The 19,282-nt window shown below is 40.1% G+C and overlaps 1 protein-coding gene across 1 annotated transcript; it reads left to right on the forward strand.

The window, feature by feature from the left end:
* Positions 1-634: 634 nt before the first annotated feature.
* Positions 635-8,345, forward strand: LOC117298648 (organic cation transporter protein-like). Its single transcript, XM_033781966.1, has 5 exons — positions 635-795; positions 1,404-1,489; positions 2,530-2,650; positions 4,587-4,659; positions 7,224-8,345. The coding sequence occupies exons 1-5, from the start codon at positions 635-637 to the stop codon at positions 7,467-7,469; spliced, it is 687 nt and encodes a 228-aa protein (XP_033637857.1). The 3' UTR covers positions 7,470-8,345.
* The last annotated feature ends 10,937 nt before the right edge of the window (positions 8,346-19,282 follow it).

Here is a 19,282-nt window from a genome sequence, read left to right on the forward strand (position 1 = left end):
AGCTCAAATTTCCACAGGTTTGTTATTTTATGCATATGTTGAGATACACCAAGTGAGAACACTGGTGTTTGACAATTACCAATAGTGTACCTTCCCTTTAATGCAAACCTTTGGTTTGTGGAACCGTTCGATTATTTCAGTCATATATACGTGTAATATACAATTAGCCCGTGTTTAAATATCGCCGAGACTCTGGAGCGCCGCATGGAAAAAGAATCCATACAAGAATACACTATCCGAGAAGCGTTACCGCGGTAACGCCTCTAATATTCTTATTTTAGGGATAAAAAGTATAGATTTTTCCATGACCATGTACTTCGAAGAGAAATGTTTCTCAAAATGTATTAATGTTCTTACCACGTTACCCACCCCCCCCACCACTACCACCACCGCCACACATAAACATCTATGAGCAGGGGGAAAGGGTCGGATCACTGACATCTCTAAGGTTATTGGATAGGCGACTCAGATGTGTTTTATGGGTATAGCATCTTATGATAAACGCAAGGCACTTAGATTGTTGTCATTTATGTTACGGTTGGACAGTGGGCATTTATATATATCTTTGTCAGCGAGCCAAATATTTGCAGATGAAACTTGATACAATTATTGTTTGATATTCCTTTGATAACTAATGTCAGTTGTTTCCTTATGTTACAGGTTCGTGAACAGCATGGTGTACTACGGCGTGTCACTGTACAGTTCCAACCTCGCAGGAGACAAATATCTCAACTTCTTTTTGTTGAGCGTTGTGGAGATACCAGGTTATGTCGTCACCATGTTCACGATGATGTGGTACGTTCATTGGTCAAAATGTACAAAGGCTCATTTGCATGTCTGGTACACTGACTCAATTAATTGTGATATTGTGTGACTATGGCCCTTTTCGAAACCAAGGCTTTGTTCCAAATTCGGCTCAGGGTAGCTTGGCCCCGCGGTTCTTTTGACATTATTGCGCGTGGTTGACGTTCTCAGGGCTACAGACGAGAGAACGGAGCCTGAAACTGAATCCAAAGCCGAAGCCGTTGATTGGAAAACGGCCAATAACTTATGTTCTAGTGTTCTGCATTTCACTAATTTTGTATACATTCTCAAAAACAAAATTGCATTCTCTTGCAACTTAGATGACCAATATTGAGTCCAATTTGTTTTTTGTTATGCATATGTCGGGATACCCAAGAGAGAATACCATGGTCTTTGGCAATACCAACAATATTTTGTTCAGTGCCTTTAAGAAAACGAAAATGAAATTAGGTAAAATCAGTTCACAAAATAAGCAAAAATTTTGTGTTTGCAAGCGTAATACAGAAAAGGGAGGAAAGAACGAACTGGTATAAAAAAAAAAACTAAAAAAAAATTGCAGTCGAATGGTCTCGAATGATTTTGCCTGGTTTTTTTTCTAGGTGGGGTCGTCGACCGTCGTTGGTATTATTCCACATACTAGCTGGTGTTGCTTGTATACTTACGGCTTGCCTACCACGTGACACAGGTATGTGCATACCTAAATCAGAACCCCAAAGTCCAAAACAAACTAAAGTAGCTTGCCTTTGGGTGATATTTTTCACAAGTACGAACAGCGCCCCCACTAAAGCCCGGCTACTGATAACCAGTCCTTTATTCGCAAGGATAAGCACGGATAATGACAGGTAAAGTATACACACACGTCGGATGTAACTACAAATCTCCAGAACCGCGATGAAGGCCACGTGAAACGATGTGAGGTCAAAGGTTAATATGTACGTTGGCTCAACTCACGAGCCTCGAAGTGTGACGTCAGATCAGATGTTCAGGCTAGGCTCAGTAATACTTCCTGCGAAGGCGAATGCGATGCGAATATTCTTGCGTCACGATTTGAAGAAACGGTGCGTGTATCGATTACTGCGTCACCATAATTCGCTTCGCATTTGCTTGAAGTGTGAACCGGTCATCAGCATTAAGGCCTACCTTTAGACTTGACTCAAGTCCCAATCCCAATCCCCTAACATCAGAAAACAAACCCAACCTTTGCTGCGCATTCTTGGGACCACAATAGCCACATATTGACGGCGGAGACAGGGACCTCTCGCACGAGAACGGGACTTGAATCAAGTCTAACTTATCATGTGCTAATGTGCTGGCGCACGTTCCCATTGTTTGATCTCAGCGATAAGCGGTCACAGGCCCAGGGTCAAATTTCATAGAGCTGCTAAACACCACAATTTGCTTAGCATGAAATTTTTGCCTTGATAAAACGGGACTACCAACCAAATCTTAACGTAATTTTCAGGTTAAGCAAACAACGGCTGAATACCAGAGTATGCAACAAAATGGAAATTTGGTTGGTAATCCTGTTTTTATCGGGGAAGAAATTTCGTGCTAAGCACATTTTCATGCTTAGCAGCTCTATGAATTGGGCCATGGTGTTCAGCTCAAACTGTGAGTGCGGATACCTATAATGGAACACTTTTCACCAAATAAATTGTTTGAGTTCATTTCAAAAGTTTAAAATGGACCCATTGCAAGTGATAATTTGTTCATTTGTTTCCGCAGGTGATGGTTCTGGTTTTGCCATCCCACTAATTATACCTGCCATGTTTGGCAAGTTCTGCATCACGTGTAGCTTTTCAGTTGCTTTCTTATATGGAACAGAGATCTTCCCTACCCCTGTCAGGTAAGAGGTTTGTATTTTTAACCTCGTCCCCGGGTGTGTTACTCCACACCCAGCGCCATTTTGGTCATTAACTATGTCATGCACGCATGGACCCTTTTCGAAACCACGTTTTGGACTCATGCTCCTGCATGCTTTAGGCCCTGTCAGGTAAACAAAATAAATTAATAAATACGAACTCACTCCGCGGTAGTGCAGTTATCCTTTACAAGCTAAAGAAGTAGTTAGTCCCAGCCGAGTTTTTATACCTTCCGCCCAGGTTGTAGTTATTAAGCAGGACAGTTCTTTTCAGAACTGGAAAGTCTCCCGGAAAACACGATAAATCTACTCCGCAGTAGCAAGACAGTTCTCTAAAGAACTAACTCTACCTGGCAAGTAGATACACATGGTGTTACATAAAACCATTGATACCTCACCATGCAATGCCTCAAATCATATACAGGGTCTGTATAGTTATCATAACCACGGAGGAGGGATTTTTTTGAGGCACTGGACACTGTTGGTAATCACTCAAAATAATTACTATAGCATAACAAATTACTTGGTAACGAGTAACGTGGGAGAGGCTGGGAGTATAAAACTGAAGTAAATTAGTGGTTTTTGAGAAAGAAGTAATTTTCCACGAATTTGATTTCGAGACCTCAGATTTAGAATTTGAGGTCTCGAAATCAAACATCTGAAACCACACAACTTCGTGTGACATGGGTGTTTCTTTTTTGCATTTATCTCGCAACTTGTACGACCAATTGAGCTCAAATTTTCACAGGTTTGTTATGTTGAGAAACCCCAAGTGACAAATACCAATAGTGTCTAGTGTCTTTAACCCGGAGAAGGCCAAGTTCGTTTAGCCAGACTGGTTCCTTGTCTTTATGCGCCATGATATTAAGACAGGTACTGGTGGTATTGCAGGCTCAATGATTTCATTGGATAAACGTGTTGTGACGTTAGTTTTTCATGACTGTTATGATTGGTCCGAGGTGATCATGTGATATAGCGTAAAGTTGCCTTTTTGATCGTCTCGATCGAGTTCAACTCAGTGTGTCTAAACGGATCTAAATTTAGTCCGAATTGAGTTCAACCCACAAAAGATAAACCGTCCAGGGAGGGGGTTTATCTTTAGACCGCTTCGGGTTTACCTTTTACTACTGTGTGTGGACAGAATAAAAAAGACCACATCCGGTTTAACTCACAACAGGCGACCCATTGACCTCCGTAATCATTACGTAAACACACGGTGACCAATGAACAGGACAATAAACAGGATGTTAGAGTAACGGGGTCGCATTTTCTTTGACCTCGTAAAACCAAAGATAAACCGGATCGGTGCTGTCTGAACGCAAAGGGGTTTTATTTTTACGATCACCCCCTGCTGCTCGTAAAGGTTAAACCGGCTCGGGTCTAACTTAGTACGCTGTCTGAACATTTGTATTATGTGGGGTTGCACATATTGTATGTGTGAAACTGCTGTGAAATGTTAAAGGTACATCTGAAAACATCCAGTCAGGCGTTTTATTCACAAGCCTTATTGTGTGTGACGTCAGACAGGTTGACTAGCCACCCAGTGTCTGCTGGGTACGCCCTGGGCGAATATCCTGCTCGTCAACATGATGGGAAAGCTGTAATTTGCCATTTAGCTAACAATAGAGGGCGCACAATATTTGCCTAAAACCAGACTCATTAATTTTTTTAAGTACCTGGTTGCCATTTAGTTAACAATAGCGGACGCACATGATTTGCCTCAAACCAGACACATTATCAGAGTTCTATTTCTAAGCAAAATACTATACTTTGATTAATTGCCATTATTTTGTAAGGCTGTGTAGTTTCTTCAACTGTTTTGTGTCAGTCATTGGACGAGAAGCTCTAAGCCTAGCTTAACCAATGCCAAAGGTATCGTTCTGTCAGTTACATTGATTTTTTTTTTCCAATCGGCATTCAGGAATATCGGCTTTGGTATTGCGTCAATCTGCGGTCGTGTAGGAAGCATTCTTGCACCTTTCATTATCTACCTCGTAAGTATAAAAACAAGTCTTCAATACCAGTGATTTCATTGGGTGCAATGATGTCATTGGATAAACTGGCAGTAACGTTGGTTTACATTATTATCTGTGTTTTGATTGGTCCGAAGTGTTGTGGGTGCGCTTGACAAACATCGCCTCGGACCAATCAAAACACAGATATGGAAAGCTTTATTTATGGCGTCTGCATACATTGTTAACATGTGTAAGGCATGTATTGTTGGTATGTAGGATTCGACTGTGTGTGAAATGAATGTTGGTGACAGGTGATTGTGGACGGGGATTGACCTAGACTGCAAGCCACTCTCTGGCGTAATTCACGAGCCTTCAAGAGTGACGTCAGATGTTAAAGCTATATGATACCAAGAGGTTCAATTATAGACAACAACAAAATGGGAGACTTTGGAACACTAGGTGGCAGCAGACTTAGTTACCAGGTAAACTTCCATTGCTTTATGAAGTTCTGAACGTGCGCACACTACCACCAAGAATAATGGATTTACATGGTAATTCTGCTGCCACCTAGCATCCCAAAAGTTACACAAAATTCTGAAAATAAATGTATTAAATAGAACTGCATAAAGCAAAAAACATGCTTACAATTTGTCTGCTAATCAAGAATGGAGCAGGATACCAGTAACAGATTGTACATGTGATATCATATTTTGGCTGGAAACCTTACTTCGATCTGCTGTGATTTTGTGTTAAGCGACTTATGTGTGCTTGGGCAGTTGCTGGACCCACAGGTCACATGAAACTGAACAGGTGGAAAACAAGATGTCCTATTATAACTATATGTGTTCCCGTCACTAATCAACCGCTTCTAACAAATTAAACAAAAATACCAAACCTTCACCTTTACGTTAACTGTTAATTGATTTGTTACGTTTAACTGTGCACCGGGCGTTAATGATATACAAAACAGGGCGCCCTCTACTGTGCAGGAGGTACAATCAATCTTTATTTTATTGTTAAGTTAGATCATAGTTTCTTCGCTCGGCCCCAGCGGCAAGGTCCATCCAGCTCAGGACCACTGGGATGGGTTTATCAGCTTCCACAGATTCTTGTTCAGGAAGTGCTTCATGCGTGCAGTGCAAAGTAGTGTGAGTGTGATGCATAATGTGAATGAGCATTTTCGGGATATACCAACGACCGTGCTGATGCGTTTGCCCATCCCTGCGCCTTTGGTTAAAAAGGCAAGGCGCTGGGGACCGAGCGAACATAGTGTGCGTTCGATTAGCTTCCCTGGGTGGACCCCGGTCTGCCCCCGGTGTGGCGGTTTCAACTTTCCGCTGTGTTCAGTTTTCCGAATGACCAAATACGGTAGCATTACGTCATGCGATGCCTGCGCACAGCAAGCGAAAGTAGTCCGTTTTTAGTGCCGTATTGAGTCATCCATTACCCTCCGGTAGCTGTCATGGCGGCGTCCACGAGTCGAGTACAACTAGCGGCAAACGCGTGGATCGTATGAGTTGTTTTTTATGCAAGCAGAGTGTGACCTGCCTAAAGTTGTACCCATGAATACATGTAAAGATGGGGCAAGAGATTATGTGACTACACAGAAAAGAATCGTAATATAAACAATTTGGGGGTCACTGCTGAGAGAACTACAGTACTCGCCAGGGTACTCGCGGCGGTATCTGACAGGTCACCCGGAAAACTGAACACGCCGGAAAGCTAAAACCGTTTGAGCAACGTGTCGAAATTTCCGGCTACGTCACCCGGAAAACTGAACACGGCGGAAGTCTGAAACCGCCACACCGGTTCGAATAGCTTTGACGTCATTCCAGGGGCTCATCCAGGTCAGCCCGAAGTGCCATGATTTTGGAGTGGGACACTTGGGGCTGACGCCATAAAATGCAGACGCACTAAAATAAGCTTTCCATATCTGTGTTTGATTGGTCCGAGGCGATGTTTGTCAAGCGCGCACCCACATCACTTCGGACCAATCAACACACAGATAATAATGTAGTTCGAGTGTGAACAATGGTTAACTAAAGGTTGACCATTTTGACTCGAACCCAGGCTGGTCGACCATTGGTTGACTACTGTGGTCGACCATTTGGAACCAGCCTCGAGCCCATGGTTTCTTCACTGGTCCCAACAGCATGTTCCATTCTAACATGTGTTAAGCGCAGAGGGGAACCAGTGACACTTTAGCGAAAAGGTGGAAGGTTGACTAGACTACCAAACGAGTCGTTCGGGTGAGTACGTCACTGCGCATGTGCGTTGCTAGTCTGTAGTCGACCACTGGTGGAGACAATGTGCGCACTCGAACTTGCTCAGGGAAGCTAATCGAACTTGCTCAGGGAAGCTAATCGAACTTGCTCAGGGAAGCTAATCGAACTTGCTCAGGGAAGCTAATCGAATGCACCCTTAGGCCGGATCCGAATTGGCGGCTGCGGCTACGGCTACGGCCGGATCGCCGCATCATCATAGCCACCAATTCGGATACGGCCTTTGTTCCTTGCTCTATACGGGCGCTGATGACCAAAAGAGCAGGCGCCCTCTACTGTCTCCATAACCATTTCTCCTCTGACCTGTGTTTGTGCATGCAGGAAGAATATTCTTCCTACCTGCCGCTGAATATATTCGGAGGGTTGAGCCTCATTGCGGGCATCTTGGTTGTGCTGCTTCCGGAGACGAGAAATAAACCCCTTCCGGAGACAATGGAAGATGCCGAGATGCTGGGAAAGACTCGACCAATCAAGAGAAACCACACGAGTGGGGGCGTGGCCGAGGACGTGAAACCAAGCAACGGGATCTTCAATGCTGCTTTAGAGGACAGAGATGATTGGTTATAAAAAAAAACAAATTGTTACAAAAGTTTTGTGTTTTTACCCCAAATGTCTATGCTCAAATGGAGTAAAGCAGTTAGGGGAAATGCTGTTCAATGTCAATGTAACTATGAGTTCACCTTCGGCTGATTATGTGTTGTTGCTAATACCCACGTCACACATTGGCTTGCGATGGGCCGCTTGAGAGTAGTCTGCGACGGATTTTCTAGGCATTTTCGGCCGGGTCCAACGGGACTCCTTGCAGATGCCGGTCATTTTTGGAAATTGGGCGGGCATCAAGTTACTTTTATAATTCAGACTTAAAATTTGGTACGGAGTTTCGCATCGCAAACTGCTCCCCAATAAATCGGTCACTGTCTGACCGATGTCCGGCTGGACATGGCACACATCGGGCGGGCGCCGGGCCAGCGTAAGGTTACAAGTTTACACACATTTTGATCACACATAGGCAGGACATCGGACGAGTGCCTGCCGAACACCAGCCGAACACCAGCCGAACACCAGGCGAACATGCACACCAGTCGATAAAGAATTCGACCCCATTTCCGTCATGGCAGCGTTCGGGAACACTTATAAACTGCGATACAATAATTGTGACCGCAGCAGCGATCTTTCGTTGACTTCTACATGCTGGGCCTAATTTCATAGAGCTGCTTTTCAGCACAAAATTTGGTTTAGCTAAAACAAATCGTTGCTTAGTAAAATAAGATTAATGGCTAAGTTACCACTTTGCAATGTAAATGGCATGGAATTTTGGCCAGTAATAACAAGTGTGAAATAACCAAGCTATGTTCATGATGCTTCAGCAACTTTTGTGCTTAAAGGCAGTGGACACTATTGGTAATTGTCAAAGTCTAGCCTTCACAGTTGGTGTATCTCAACATATGCATAAAATAACAAACCTGTGAAAATTTGAACTCAATCGGTCATCAAAGTTGCGAGATAATAATGAAAGAAGAAAACACCCTTGTCACACGAAGTTGTGTGCGTTTAGATGGTTGATTTCGAGACCTCAAGTTCTTAACTTGAGGTCTCGAAATCAAATTCGTGGAAAATTACTTCTTTCTCCAAAACTATGGCACTTCAGAGGGAGCTGTTTCTCACAATGTTTTATACCACCAACCTCTCCCCATTACTTGTCACTCAAGAAAGGTTTCATGCGAATAATTATTTTGAGTAATTACCAATAGTGTCCACTGTCTTTAAGCAGCTCTTTTAAATTATCTGGTCGATGCCTAGAAATCACACGCACCGCCCGGCCTCTGCTTTTATTGTCACTTGGCATTTAGCCACTGTACCGCCCAGCCGCCTAGCGATGCACTGTATGCGGTACGAGGAAACCTCGCTAGCTTGTGTTTGTAGAAAAAAAGGAACATCAAAAGAAAACTCGATAGTCATTAGTAGGTCTACGCATTTGTTAATATATCTAGTTGTTATAGATCGTTATTAATTCTCCCTTCACAGTTGACTTGTCGAAGCTAATGATGATGAAATCATTTAGCTCTTACAAAAAAAAACGCTCATTAGTAAACAGGAAATTGTTCATCATTTATGATGATATTGGCGAAAATTAACGCCTTCGCATTTAATCAGTATGAGCATTGAGCCAGATAAAAGCCTTGAAAAGCTATTGGGTCCATTTTATCCGTGCACAAACATATTCGCCATAAAAATTACCGTAGCCGTTTAACGAGAGGCATTTATTGTTCCCATGAGAACTTGTACTTTTATACAAATATTACCGAAAGGGTAAAAAATTGTGCATACACATTAAGCCATGGCTATCTTTTAAAATTTGAACAACGATTCCAGTAATTTACTGCAAGAATCTTGAGAAATTGGATTTCAGCAAACTCGGGCGGTGCAGGGACTAAAGGGATAAGCAATTAGGTGTTTCATACAATTACAATCAAATGAGTATCTCTGGATTATTATTTTAAATTGGTTAAAGATGATATTACGTCTATGTAAGCAGCCATCAGTTGCTTTTGACTATGCAAGTATATGCTCAATTCGAAACCACGGCTCAGGTGGTGGGGGGGGGGATGGTTGTAACAGCATGCTCCTTATAGAGCAATCATTAAATTGCCGTATCATCCCGTGTACGAACTGGCTGCTACGGCTTCGTCTTCAGCTTGGTCGCTGCGTCATCATGCATTGAAGTATACGAAGTCCTTAGCAACGCCATTAGCAACAGTCGCAGCCACAGCCGCTTAGTCGGACATGGCTTTCATAAAATATTGTTTTTATACAACTGTAGTGGGCATACTCAATGAGCGAGCAAAGTGGATTATCTTTGTACAGAGATACTTTTAATAAGTACAAATTGTAAGTACAATATTTTCTGATTGTAGCCATGGTGGTGTTATTTTCAATTATTTTTTAGTTTCAGTGTAAAAATGTTCACGTTAATCAGGATTTTCGAAGAGTGTACAATACAAAGTCAGATAAATTAGTTATATTTTTGTATAATGTAAGTATTGATTTTTTCCATATTAACTATGGAACACTTCTTTAATTAAAACCAACTATAAACATGGTAAAGAATGATAGCGGTTTCAATATTGATTATGACAATGGTGGCATACAGACACGAGGTGGCAGCAGACTTCTTTAGTAAGTTTGTTTTTCTTTGTCCATTTTGTTCTGCATAATTATTCCGAGCACGAACCCACTTCAAAGGAATATGGGTTTAAAACGACAAGTCTGCTGCCACCTAGCGATCTCAAAGTCACCCATCGTATTTACAGGTTGATTATCTTAGAGAGGGAAATAATAAGTGGGGTATGTAAACAAGGAGGTAATGCCCGTTTGAAAATTATAATAAAAACAAACATAAGGTTTTTGTTTGAGTCGTCTGTGTTGCCAACTTTTGTCCCCTGCCCCCCCCCCCCACCCCTAATATTGACGCCCATGATTTTAACGCATAACTGAGAGAATCACAAGGGGCAAGTCCAGCATTATCAAATTTTGCCCGAATTTAAGAAAAAACACAAGGGGCTAGTCCAACATGTCCACTTTTGGCCAAAAAAGTCCAGCATAAGGGTTAAGTCCAGCATTTTTATCCAATTTGAACCCAAATATTATTTTAAAAAGCTAATGTGATAAAATCACAAGAGGTACGTGTGAGCCTTGCCGTTTTGTCTGAATTTGGCTAGAATCTGATAAAAACACAAGGGGTAAGCCTTGCAGTTTAGTTTTAATTTGACTAAAATATGATCCAAACACAGTGATTGCAGTTGAGTCTTAATTTGTATAATTCTGATCAAAACACAAGGGGTTAAGCCTTGCAGTTTTGTCTAAATTTGGCTAGAATCTGATAAAACCACAAGGGTGTACAATCTTATCAAAAAACAGAGGGCCCAAGCCTTACAGTTTAGTCTTAATTTGTATAAAATCTGATCAAACACACAAGGGGTAAGCCTTGAAGTTTTAGCTTATGTGATAAAATCACAAGGGGTAAGACCTTACCGTTTTGTCTAAACTTGGCTAAAATCTGATCAAAACACAAGGGGTAAGCCTTGCAGTTCAGTGTTAATTTGTATAAAATCTGATCAAAAAAACAAGGGGGTAAGCCTTGCAGTTTAGTCTTAATTTGGCTAAAATCTGATCAAACACAAGGGGTAAGCCTTGCAGTTTAGTCTTAATTTTGGCTAAAATCTGATCAAAACACAGATATCAAACATTACAAAGGGGCTTATCAAGATTAGGCAAAATATTGAAGAAAGACAAAATACGAGGGTCAAGTCCAGCATTTTCTCAAATTTGGCCTAAAATTCAACGAATCACAAGGAGTATTAATGTATTGTTGGTCAATGGTTGAAAAACCACGAGGGGCAAGTCGTAGCATGTTTATAAATTTGAAAAATTCCAGCTTTTTAATAGTTTGTTTGCCAAATATTAAAACAAATGACAAGGGGTAAGTCCAGCATTTTTAACAGATTTCGGCCAAATATTAAAAAATCACAACGAGTAGAGTCCAGCATTGTTATCAAATTTTGGTCGAATATTGAAAAAAATAAGTAGAAGGCCTATACGTTTTATCAACTTTGAAGTTATACACTGATACCACACCGCCCGGTCACCATGCAATACCTCGAAACCCAAATATTGTCCATTGATGCATTGTGTCCATTTTTTAGGCACTCTGGAAAACTATTGGTAATTGTCGAAGACCAGTCTTCTCACTTGGTGTATCTCAACATATGCATTAAATAACAAACATGTGAAAATTTGAACTCAATTGGTCGTCGAAGTTGCGACTCGCAACTTCGATTTGCGAGATCATAATAATGAAAGAAAAAAAACAGCCGTGTCGCACAAGTTGTGTGCTTTCAGATGACTTGAATTCCAAAGCCTCAGCTTAGGTCTTGAATTCAATTCAAATATTTTAGTAAGACATATTATTTTTTTTCTCCAAAAGCTACGTAAATTCAGCAGAGGATGTTTTGTATTATCATCAGCTTTCAATTGCTCATTGCCAAATAAGCTTTTATGCTGACATTTTTTGGGGAGTAAATACCAATTGTGTACAGTGCCTTTAAGATGTCTGAACCAGTCATCCCCATCATCATCATCTGTTGCGTCTTATCAAAGGCTAAACGATGTTTAAGATTGAGGTGAGCGGAGATGCAGCAATGCAAACGGTATGTAATATGACCTTTACCATATAATGACATCTATATTCACGCGCATTAAAGGCATGTGGAAGTGGATTCCTCTCAAACCGCAGGATTGAATGTGGTATGCAATCAAGAATATTTAACACAAATTCAGTATTAAGATCCTGAAGATTTTTAAGGAAACTAGATTGAGTAATACGTGTGGATACACCATTCCCAGTCATTTACAGTTTGAAAAACATCTTTAAAGGATGGCAAACCATCAGTTTTTTTAAGGTCTTTTCATTCCAATCCTCTAGTTTAACTAGAGGCATATCATACAAGGATTGACCATCATTGGAAGAGTACATTCATTCCAATCCTCTAGTTTACAAGAAACATATCATAAAGGGATGGTTCATCATTGGTTTGTAGAAGAGTACATTCATTCCAATCCTCTAGATTACAAGAAACATATCATAAAGGGATGGTTCATCATTGGTTTGTGGAAGAGTACATTCATTCCAATCCTCTAGTTTACAAGAAACATATCATAAAGGGATGGTACATCATTGGTTTGTGGAAGAGTACATTCATTCCAATCCTCTAGTTTACAAGAAACATATCATAAAGGGATGGTTCATCATTGGTTTGTGGAAGAGTACCTTTTGTATTATCAAGTTGTAAAATATACCACTCGTTCATATCATCTATCATCTCAACCCTCCTACCGTCTGACCATTTAATATCAACTACCAAGGTTTTGAATTATGGATACACTATGGATACACTATGGCAGCCTGCAATGATTGTGATGAAAGCACAGTCAACCCTCCTCCTGGTTGGGCAATCAATATCATCCACTGTGGTTTAAATTCAAGACTAAGTTCGCCAGTCTGCAATAAGATATGCAGTCAATGGACACACACAGTACACAGTCAACCTTCCTACTGTCTGACCATTAAATACCGTCCTCTATGGTTTTTAATGATAAATAACTTAGCCTGCAAGACAATATCAATCAGTCAATGTACATACACGGTATCCTTCACAGTCAACCCTCCTACTATTTGACCATTCAATATCATTCACTGTGGTTTTGACTGTTGACAGTCTGCAACAGGATATCATGTGGTGAATGCAGCTATGCAGTGCACAGTCAACCCTCCTACCGTCTGACCATTCAATTTCATCCACTGTGGCTTTGAATGATAGAAAAAACACGGTCAGCCTGCAGTATAAGATAGTATGGTGAATACATCCGCACAGTTCAAAGTCAACCCTCCTACTGTCTGCCCATTCAATATCATCCACTATGGTTTTGGATATATAAATGTTGCCAGTATGCAATATGATATCATGTGGTGAACGATACACACAGTACACAGTCAACCCTCCTACTGTCTGACTATTCAATCTCATCCACTGTGGTTTTGGATAAATATAAATGTTGCCAGCCTGCAATAAGATATCATGTGGTGAACAATACACACAGTACACAGTCAACCCTCCTACTGTCTCTCTGACTATTCAATCTCATCCACTTTGGTATTGAATGGTAGAATCACTTTGCCTTCCTCAAGATAACACATTGAATCTGAAAATAAACAAAAATCTCTTTCCACAGTTCTTCCGCGCAGAACAATTGATCATCAAACAAATATAATCTTAGAGAGGATTTTTGGAAATGTTTTATCGTTGGCTCTCGACAGAGAACAATCGTTCTCCTCGGCTTACAAAATCACATCATCTGCATAACTATCAAATCTCAATGAAACAATACAAACCCTTGGTTAAGAAAAAAGAATACACTTTAAGTTCAGTACATCATCAGTTGTTTTTATTGGCCTACATGTAAGTCTGGCAAGAGAAATAAACTCACATCCATACACGAATAACTTCAAAGTTGCAGAACTGTTTCTCAATTAAAATCAGAAACTCCTACATTGTTAACCTTCACATTTCAGTGTGGTCAGTACTTAAAGAAATATTTTCCTGAAATTTTGTTTCAAGATTAATCTCTTTCTTCTACCCCCACCCAAACAAAAACCAACACCATTATATAACTTGACCAAAACCAAACTATTGGACTCCGATATGGCAGAAGCCTATTCCCCTGTACCCGTACAGCACACCAGTTCTCAGTCCAACAAATTCTAACAAAATAAGCCCTTTTGATTTTTGAAGGAACACGTTGCCTTGGATCGGACGAGTTGGTCTATAAAAGCGTTTATAACCTTTTGTTATAAAATGCATATGGTTGGAAAGATGTTTTAAAAGTACAATACAATGATCCACACAAATTTTCCTCAAAATTGCATGGTTTTTCCTTTTACTTAGCACTAACACAGTCAGCCATCAAAAATTTGACTCCCATAAATGGCTGACCGTGTTAGTCGACGAGGTAAAAGGAAAACTATGCAATTTTGAGGCCTGTTTGTGTGGATCATTGTATTCTACTTTTAAAATATCTTTCTACCCATGCATTATATTAAAAACGATTACAAACGCTTTTCAAAGTCCAACTCGACCCATCCAAAGGCAACGTGTTCCTTGAAAGAGCGGTTCAAAGGTCAAATTCAGTTTTGTTATACACTCACTTTCAAAGTCTCTAACCTTGTGTTAAAAGGGTCCAAAATACCACTGTATTTTATACCCTACCAGTGTGAAATTTGTTTTAGAGTAACATACCATGCCGTTGAAAACAAGATTGCAAACAAAGATATACATCTTAAAGGGGTGGCTGCACTTAAAATATATTCTGTATTGATGTCCAAATAAGAGACACAGAAACAAGCTAGCTACTTAATTAATTAAAGGTACCACTAAACCTAAAGTTTTATACAAGAACTAGAGGGCGCACTGGCCTATATACGCGGCACGGCATGGGCGCATGCGTCCATTTTCTAAGTTGGCAAAACAGCATTGCGTAGCGTTCAATAAACACAAACGCCAACATGTACTTCATATTCACTGCACGTACAAAACGGCCCGCGTGTTTCCTTGCGGTCCCGTCGCATTTGTGCAAGCAGCATCACCAGTGCACCCTCTAGTTCTTATATATAACTCTATGCACTAAACAGAGTTCCAACCAACAAACGGAATGTTTACATGTCAATGCAAATCCATACATGTACCATGTACGTACACAGACCTGTCAAGCTTTTTGACCCAGTCACCGTGGTTACAAATAAAGTAACATTTTCTGGCATTTTCTGGCAGGCATAACACTGCTATCTTTATATGAGAAATGTTACAATTGTGTTCCACTTCAAATCAAGAATTGTACGAGTAATAGCTGAGCAAGTTCCGAGAGGCTCGTTTCTTCATACCAAAAAGTCATAACATTGTATGCAGTGCAGTTTCCAGAAGAATTTTTGTTTGTCTTGCATTGATTTTGCTTTAAAATTTCAATGGGGACTGGATCAGAGACCAATCCCCTCCCAACCCCACCCCCTCTCTATTCTCGGCAAAACCTCTATGGATCCCCCACCCTATCACCTCCATACCGTCAAAAGACAGGCCTTGAATTGCATGATGTAGTCTTCAACTGTCATTAGGGACTTTTCGTTTTTCGACAACGGATGGTTCTGCGACGGTAAAGATGACATTTGGCGTCATCTGCGCATGCGTCGGCTTTGAGGACGGTCGTCCCTCAATTTCTACGACAGTACTTGGGATCTATCTTCGTTGTGCTGAAAACGACAACGTTTAGCTGAACAACCGTCGCAGAACCATCCGTCGCCGAAACGAAAAGTCCCTATTACCCCAACCTTGGCCCTAGTGGTATTCATTACAACACCATTAACCAATTAGAGACCATGCATTTCTGTATAAATGTAGCTGTCACCAATACCGAATGCTCTTCACATACCTAGGTCCAAATTCATAGAGCTGCTTTTAAAAAGCAGAAACTATTGCTTAAAAATTGTTTTGCTAAGCAAAAATTAACAGATTTATGGCCTCTTTGGTTATTATGCCAGTCACAAATCGTACATGTGACATTGTAGTTTGGCTGGTAACCTTATTTTGTTAAGCAACCTTTAGTTTAGCGTAGCTACTTTTTTGTGCTTAAGCAGCTCTATGAAATTGTGCCCTGATTTTGTGGTTAGTGACGCATGGTTTCACTGGTCTCTTTTCAGCAGAGTGAAAAAATTGTATCACAACATAATGATGGTCTTTTGTTAAAAGAAGTTATCGCTGGTAGGTGAGCATTAGTAAACCCTTAAAAATGTATGTTTTGACTTTTTGAAAGTGGTGAACATTTTGTAAATCAGGGCTAAATTTCACAAAGCACTAAGATTCATCTTAATAATATTAATAACAACAACTTCTTATAATAATATATAACGTATTTCATAATAACCACCTCAATGCGCTTTACATTAGTGCCCTGCAGCAGATTTCACGAAACGCTAGGATTAATCCTAACTCGAGTTAGGACGAGTAACCCGTCCTAACTTAGGATGGGTTCAATGCGTCCTGCGTATTTGGATACGGAACTTAACCCGTCCTAAGTCATAAGATGAATCCTAAGTTAGGAAGAGTTTGGTCATTAGGCCAACAACATTCCTCTAACCTTTCTCAGCTCAATATGATTTTTCAAACACAATATCAACCTCTACCCTCGCAGGTACCCATTAATACCCTGGATGAAGCTGAGTTCTCAGTATTATCATGGAGATTTGTATTGTGACATCACACTTTGCTTAGAAACCAAGATTGATACACAGTTAAGATCTTAGCTCATTGTGACATCGTCCCCTGGTCACAAGTCAGACAGAAATGGTCGAAACTACATACCAAACTATAAAGTACCACAATTTGTAACCCACCAGTCTGCAGCCATCAGGGCCCATTTTCATAGCGCTGCTTAACAGTAAGCATATTTGTGTGCTTACTGTAGCAGAAAAATTTGCTTAAGCCTTAGAGTATTTCACAAGTTAGCAGAAAAATTGGGCGGCCATATTGCGTGTTTACCGTGGATTTGCATTGTGACGTCATTTATTTTTCGTGCGGTAAGCACCGGAAGGTTAGCATGCCTTTTCATGTGCTTACGGTTAGCAGCGCTATGAAATAGAAATTGCACAGTAAGCACAAAATCGACCGCTTAGCAGCGCTATAAAACTGGGCCCTGGAGGATTGGGGGGGGGGGGGAGTACAACTATGCAACCATGAAACATGGACAATTGCAGATTGGAGACATGATCTTTAAGGATCTGTACGCATTTGGTAATAAATCTTAAAATTAATGAAAAAACTTGCTTGATAAGGTTTTTTTTTTTTTTTGAAGAACACCAGCTTTAGATACTAGCCTAATTAGGCATTTTAAAATTCTCTTCACTTTGAAGTTCTGCAGTTACAGAAAAAAAATCACCTTTTATCGCCCAAAATTTGAATCTGAGAAGCACTACTGACAGTACAAACGTTTCTCAGATTGTGTATTTCAATCGCAGATTATTCTCATTGTGTGGACATAACCTCTCGAGACTTTTCGGCAGCATCTCAAACTGGCTACCATCTTTTGAAATGAAAGTTTCACAGGTTATTTTGTTGGCGTATAGACTACAACTTTGTATCCAGCATCTTGAAACAAACAAATTACAAAACTATTAACCTTTCCTTTAGCTACATGTATGAGCCTTAAAGGGACACGTTCCCTTGGATCGGGCGAGTTTGTTATAAAAAGCATAACAATATTGTTGGAAAGATGTTTTAAAAGTACATTGAATATGATCCGAACAAATATGCCTCGAAGTTACACGGTTTCCCTCATATGTCGTGAACTGCCGTGGCACGCCATGGCCGACCGTGTTAGTTCGCAAAATAAAAGGGAAAACCACGCAATGTCAAGGCATTGTGTGGACCATTATACTCTGCTTTAAAACATCTTTCTAACCATGCATACAAACAGTTTTCAAACACTTTTCATAGACCAACTCGCCTGATCCGAGGCAACGTGTTCCTTTAAAGCCAGTGGACACTATTGGTAATTGTCAAAGACCAATCATCTCACTTGGTGTATCTCAACATACATGTATGCATAAAATAACAAACCTGTGAAAATTTGAGCTCGATTGGTCGTCTGAGTGGCGAGATAACTATGAAAGAAAAAAACAACCTGATCACCCGAAGCTGTGTGCTTTCAGATGCTTGATTTCGAGAGCTCAAATTCTAAATCTGAGGTCTCGAAATCAAATTGGTGGAAAATTACTTCTTTCTGGAAAACTACGTCACTTCAGAGGAAGCTGTATCTCACAATGTTTTATACTATCAACCTCTCCCCATTACTCGTTACCAAGAGAGGTTTTATGCTGATAATTATTTTGAGTAAATTACCAATAGTGTCCACTGCCTTTAAAATTATTTTGACCGCTTTTGGCTGCTACAACCATTTTGGAACTCCATTTATGGCCTCTTTGGTTATTGTGCGGACAATAAAGGCATGGCAAGTTACAACATGTACCCATTACTTAAATATTTCACGTTGAAACAGTAATTATAATATTGCACAATCAAGAGTTAATGACTACGTAAACTTTACATACATGTACTCAACTAATTAAAAACTAAATTGATAAACTGTTTCTTACAGTACTTTTCTATCACTACCCATCCAATATTTTTCCCCCAACAATCTTTCAAAATGTTAACTCTCATTTGAATACAAAGAATGAGGTTTGTGTTAATAGTGAATTTGTTTTTTTGAGATGTAGGAAATATTTTATTAATAATGTACCCACGCAGTCATAAGAAGTTATTTAAAGGCAGTGGACACTATTGGTTATTGTCAAAGACTAGCCTTCATAGTTGGTGTATCTCAACATAATGCATAAAATAACAAACCTGTGAAAATTAGGGCTCAATCGGTCATCGAAAAAAAACCTTGTCACACAAAGTTGTGTGTGTTTAGATCAAATCAAATCAAATCAAATCAAATTCGTGGAAAATTACTTCTTTCTCGAAAACTATGGCACTTCAGAGAGAGCCGTTTCTCACAATGTTTTATACCATCACCTCTCCCCATTACTCGTTACCAAGTAAGGTTTTATGCTAATAATTATTTTGAGTAAGCACTGGACACTATTGGTAATTATTCAAAATAGTTGTTAGCATAAAAACTTACTTGGTAAAAAGCCATGGAGATGTGTGTATAGTACATTTAAAAAAAAATTGTGAGAAACGGCTCCTTCTGAAGTAAAGTAGTTTTCGAGAAAG

This window comes from Asterias rubens, chromosome 13, assembly GCF_902459465.1.
Source record: "Asterias rubens chromosome 13, eAstRub1.3, whole genome shotgun sequence".
NCBI lineage: Eukaryota > Metazoa > Echinodermata > Asteroidea > Forcipulatida > Asteriidae > Asterias > Asterias rubens.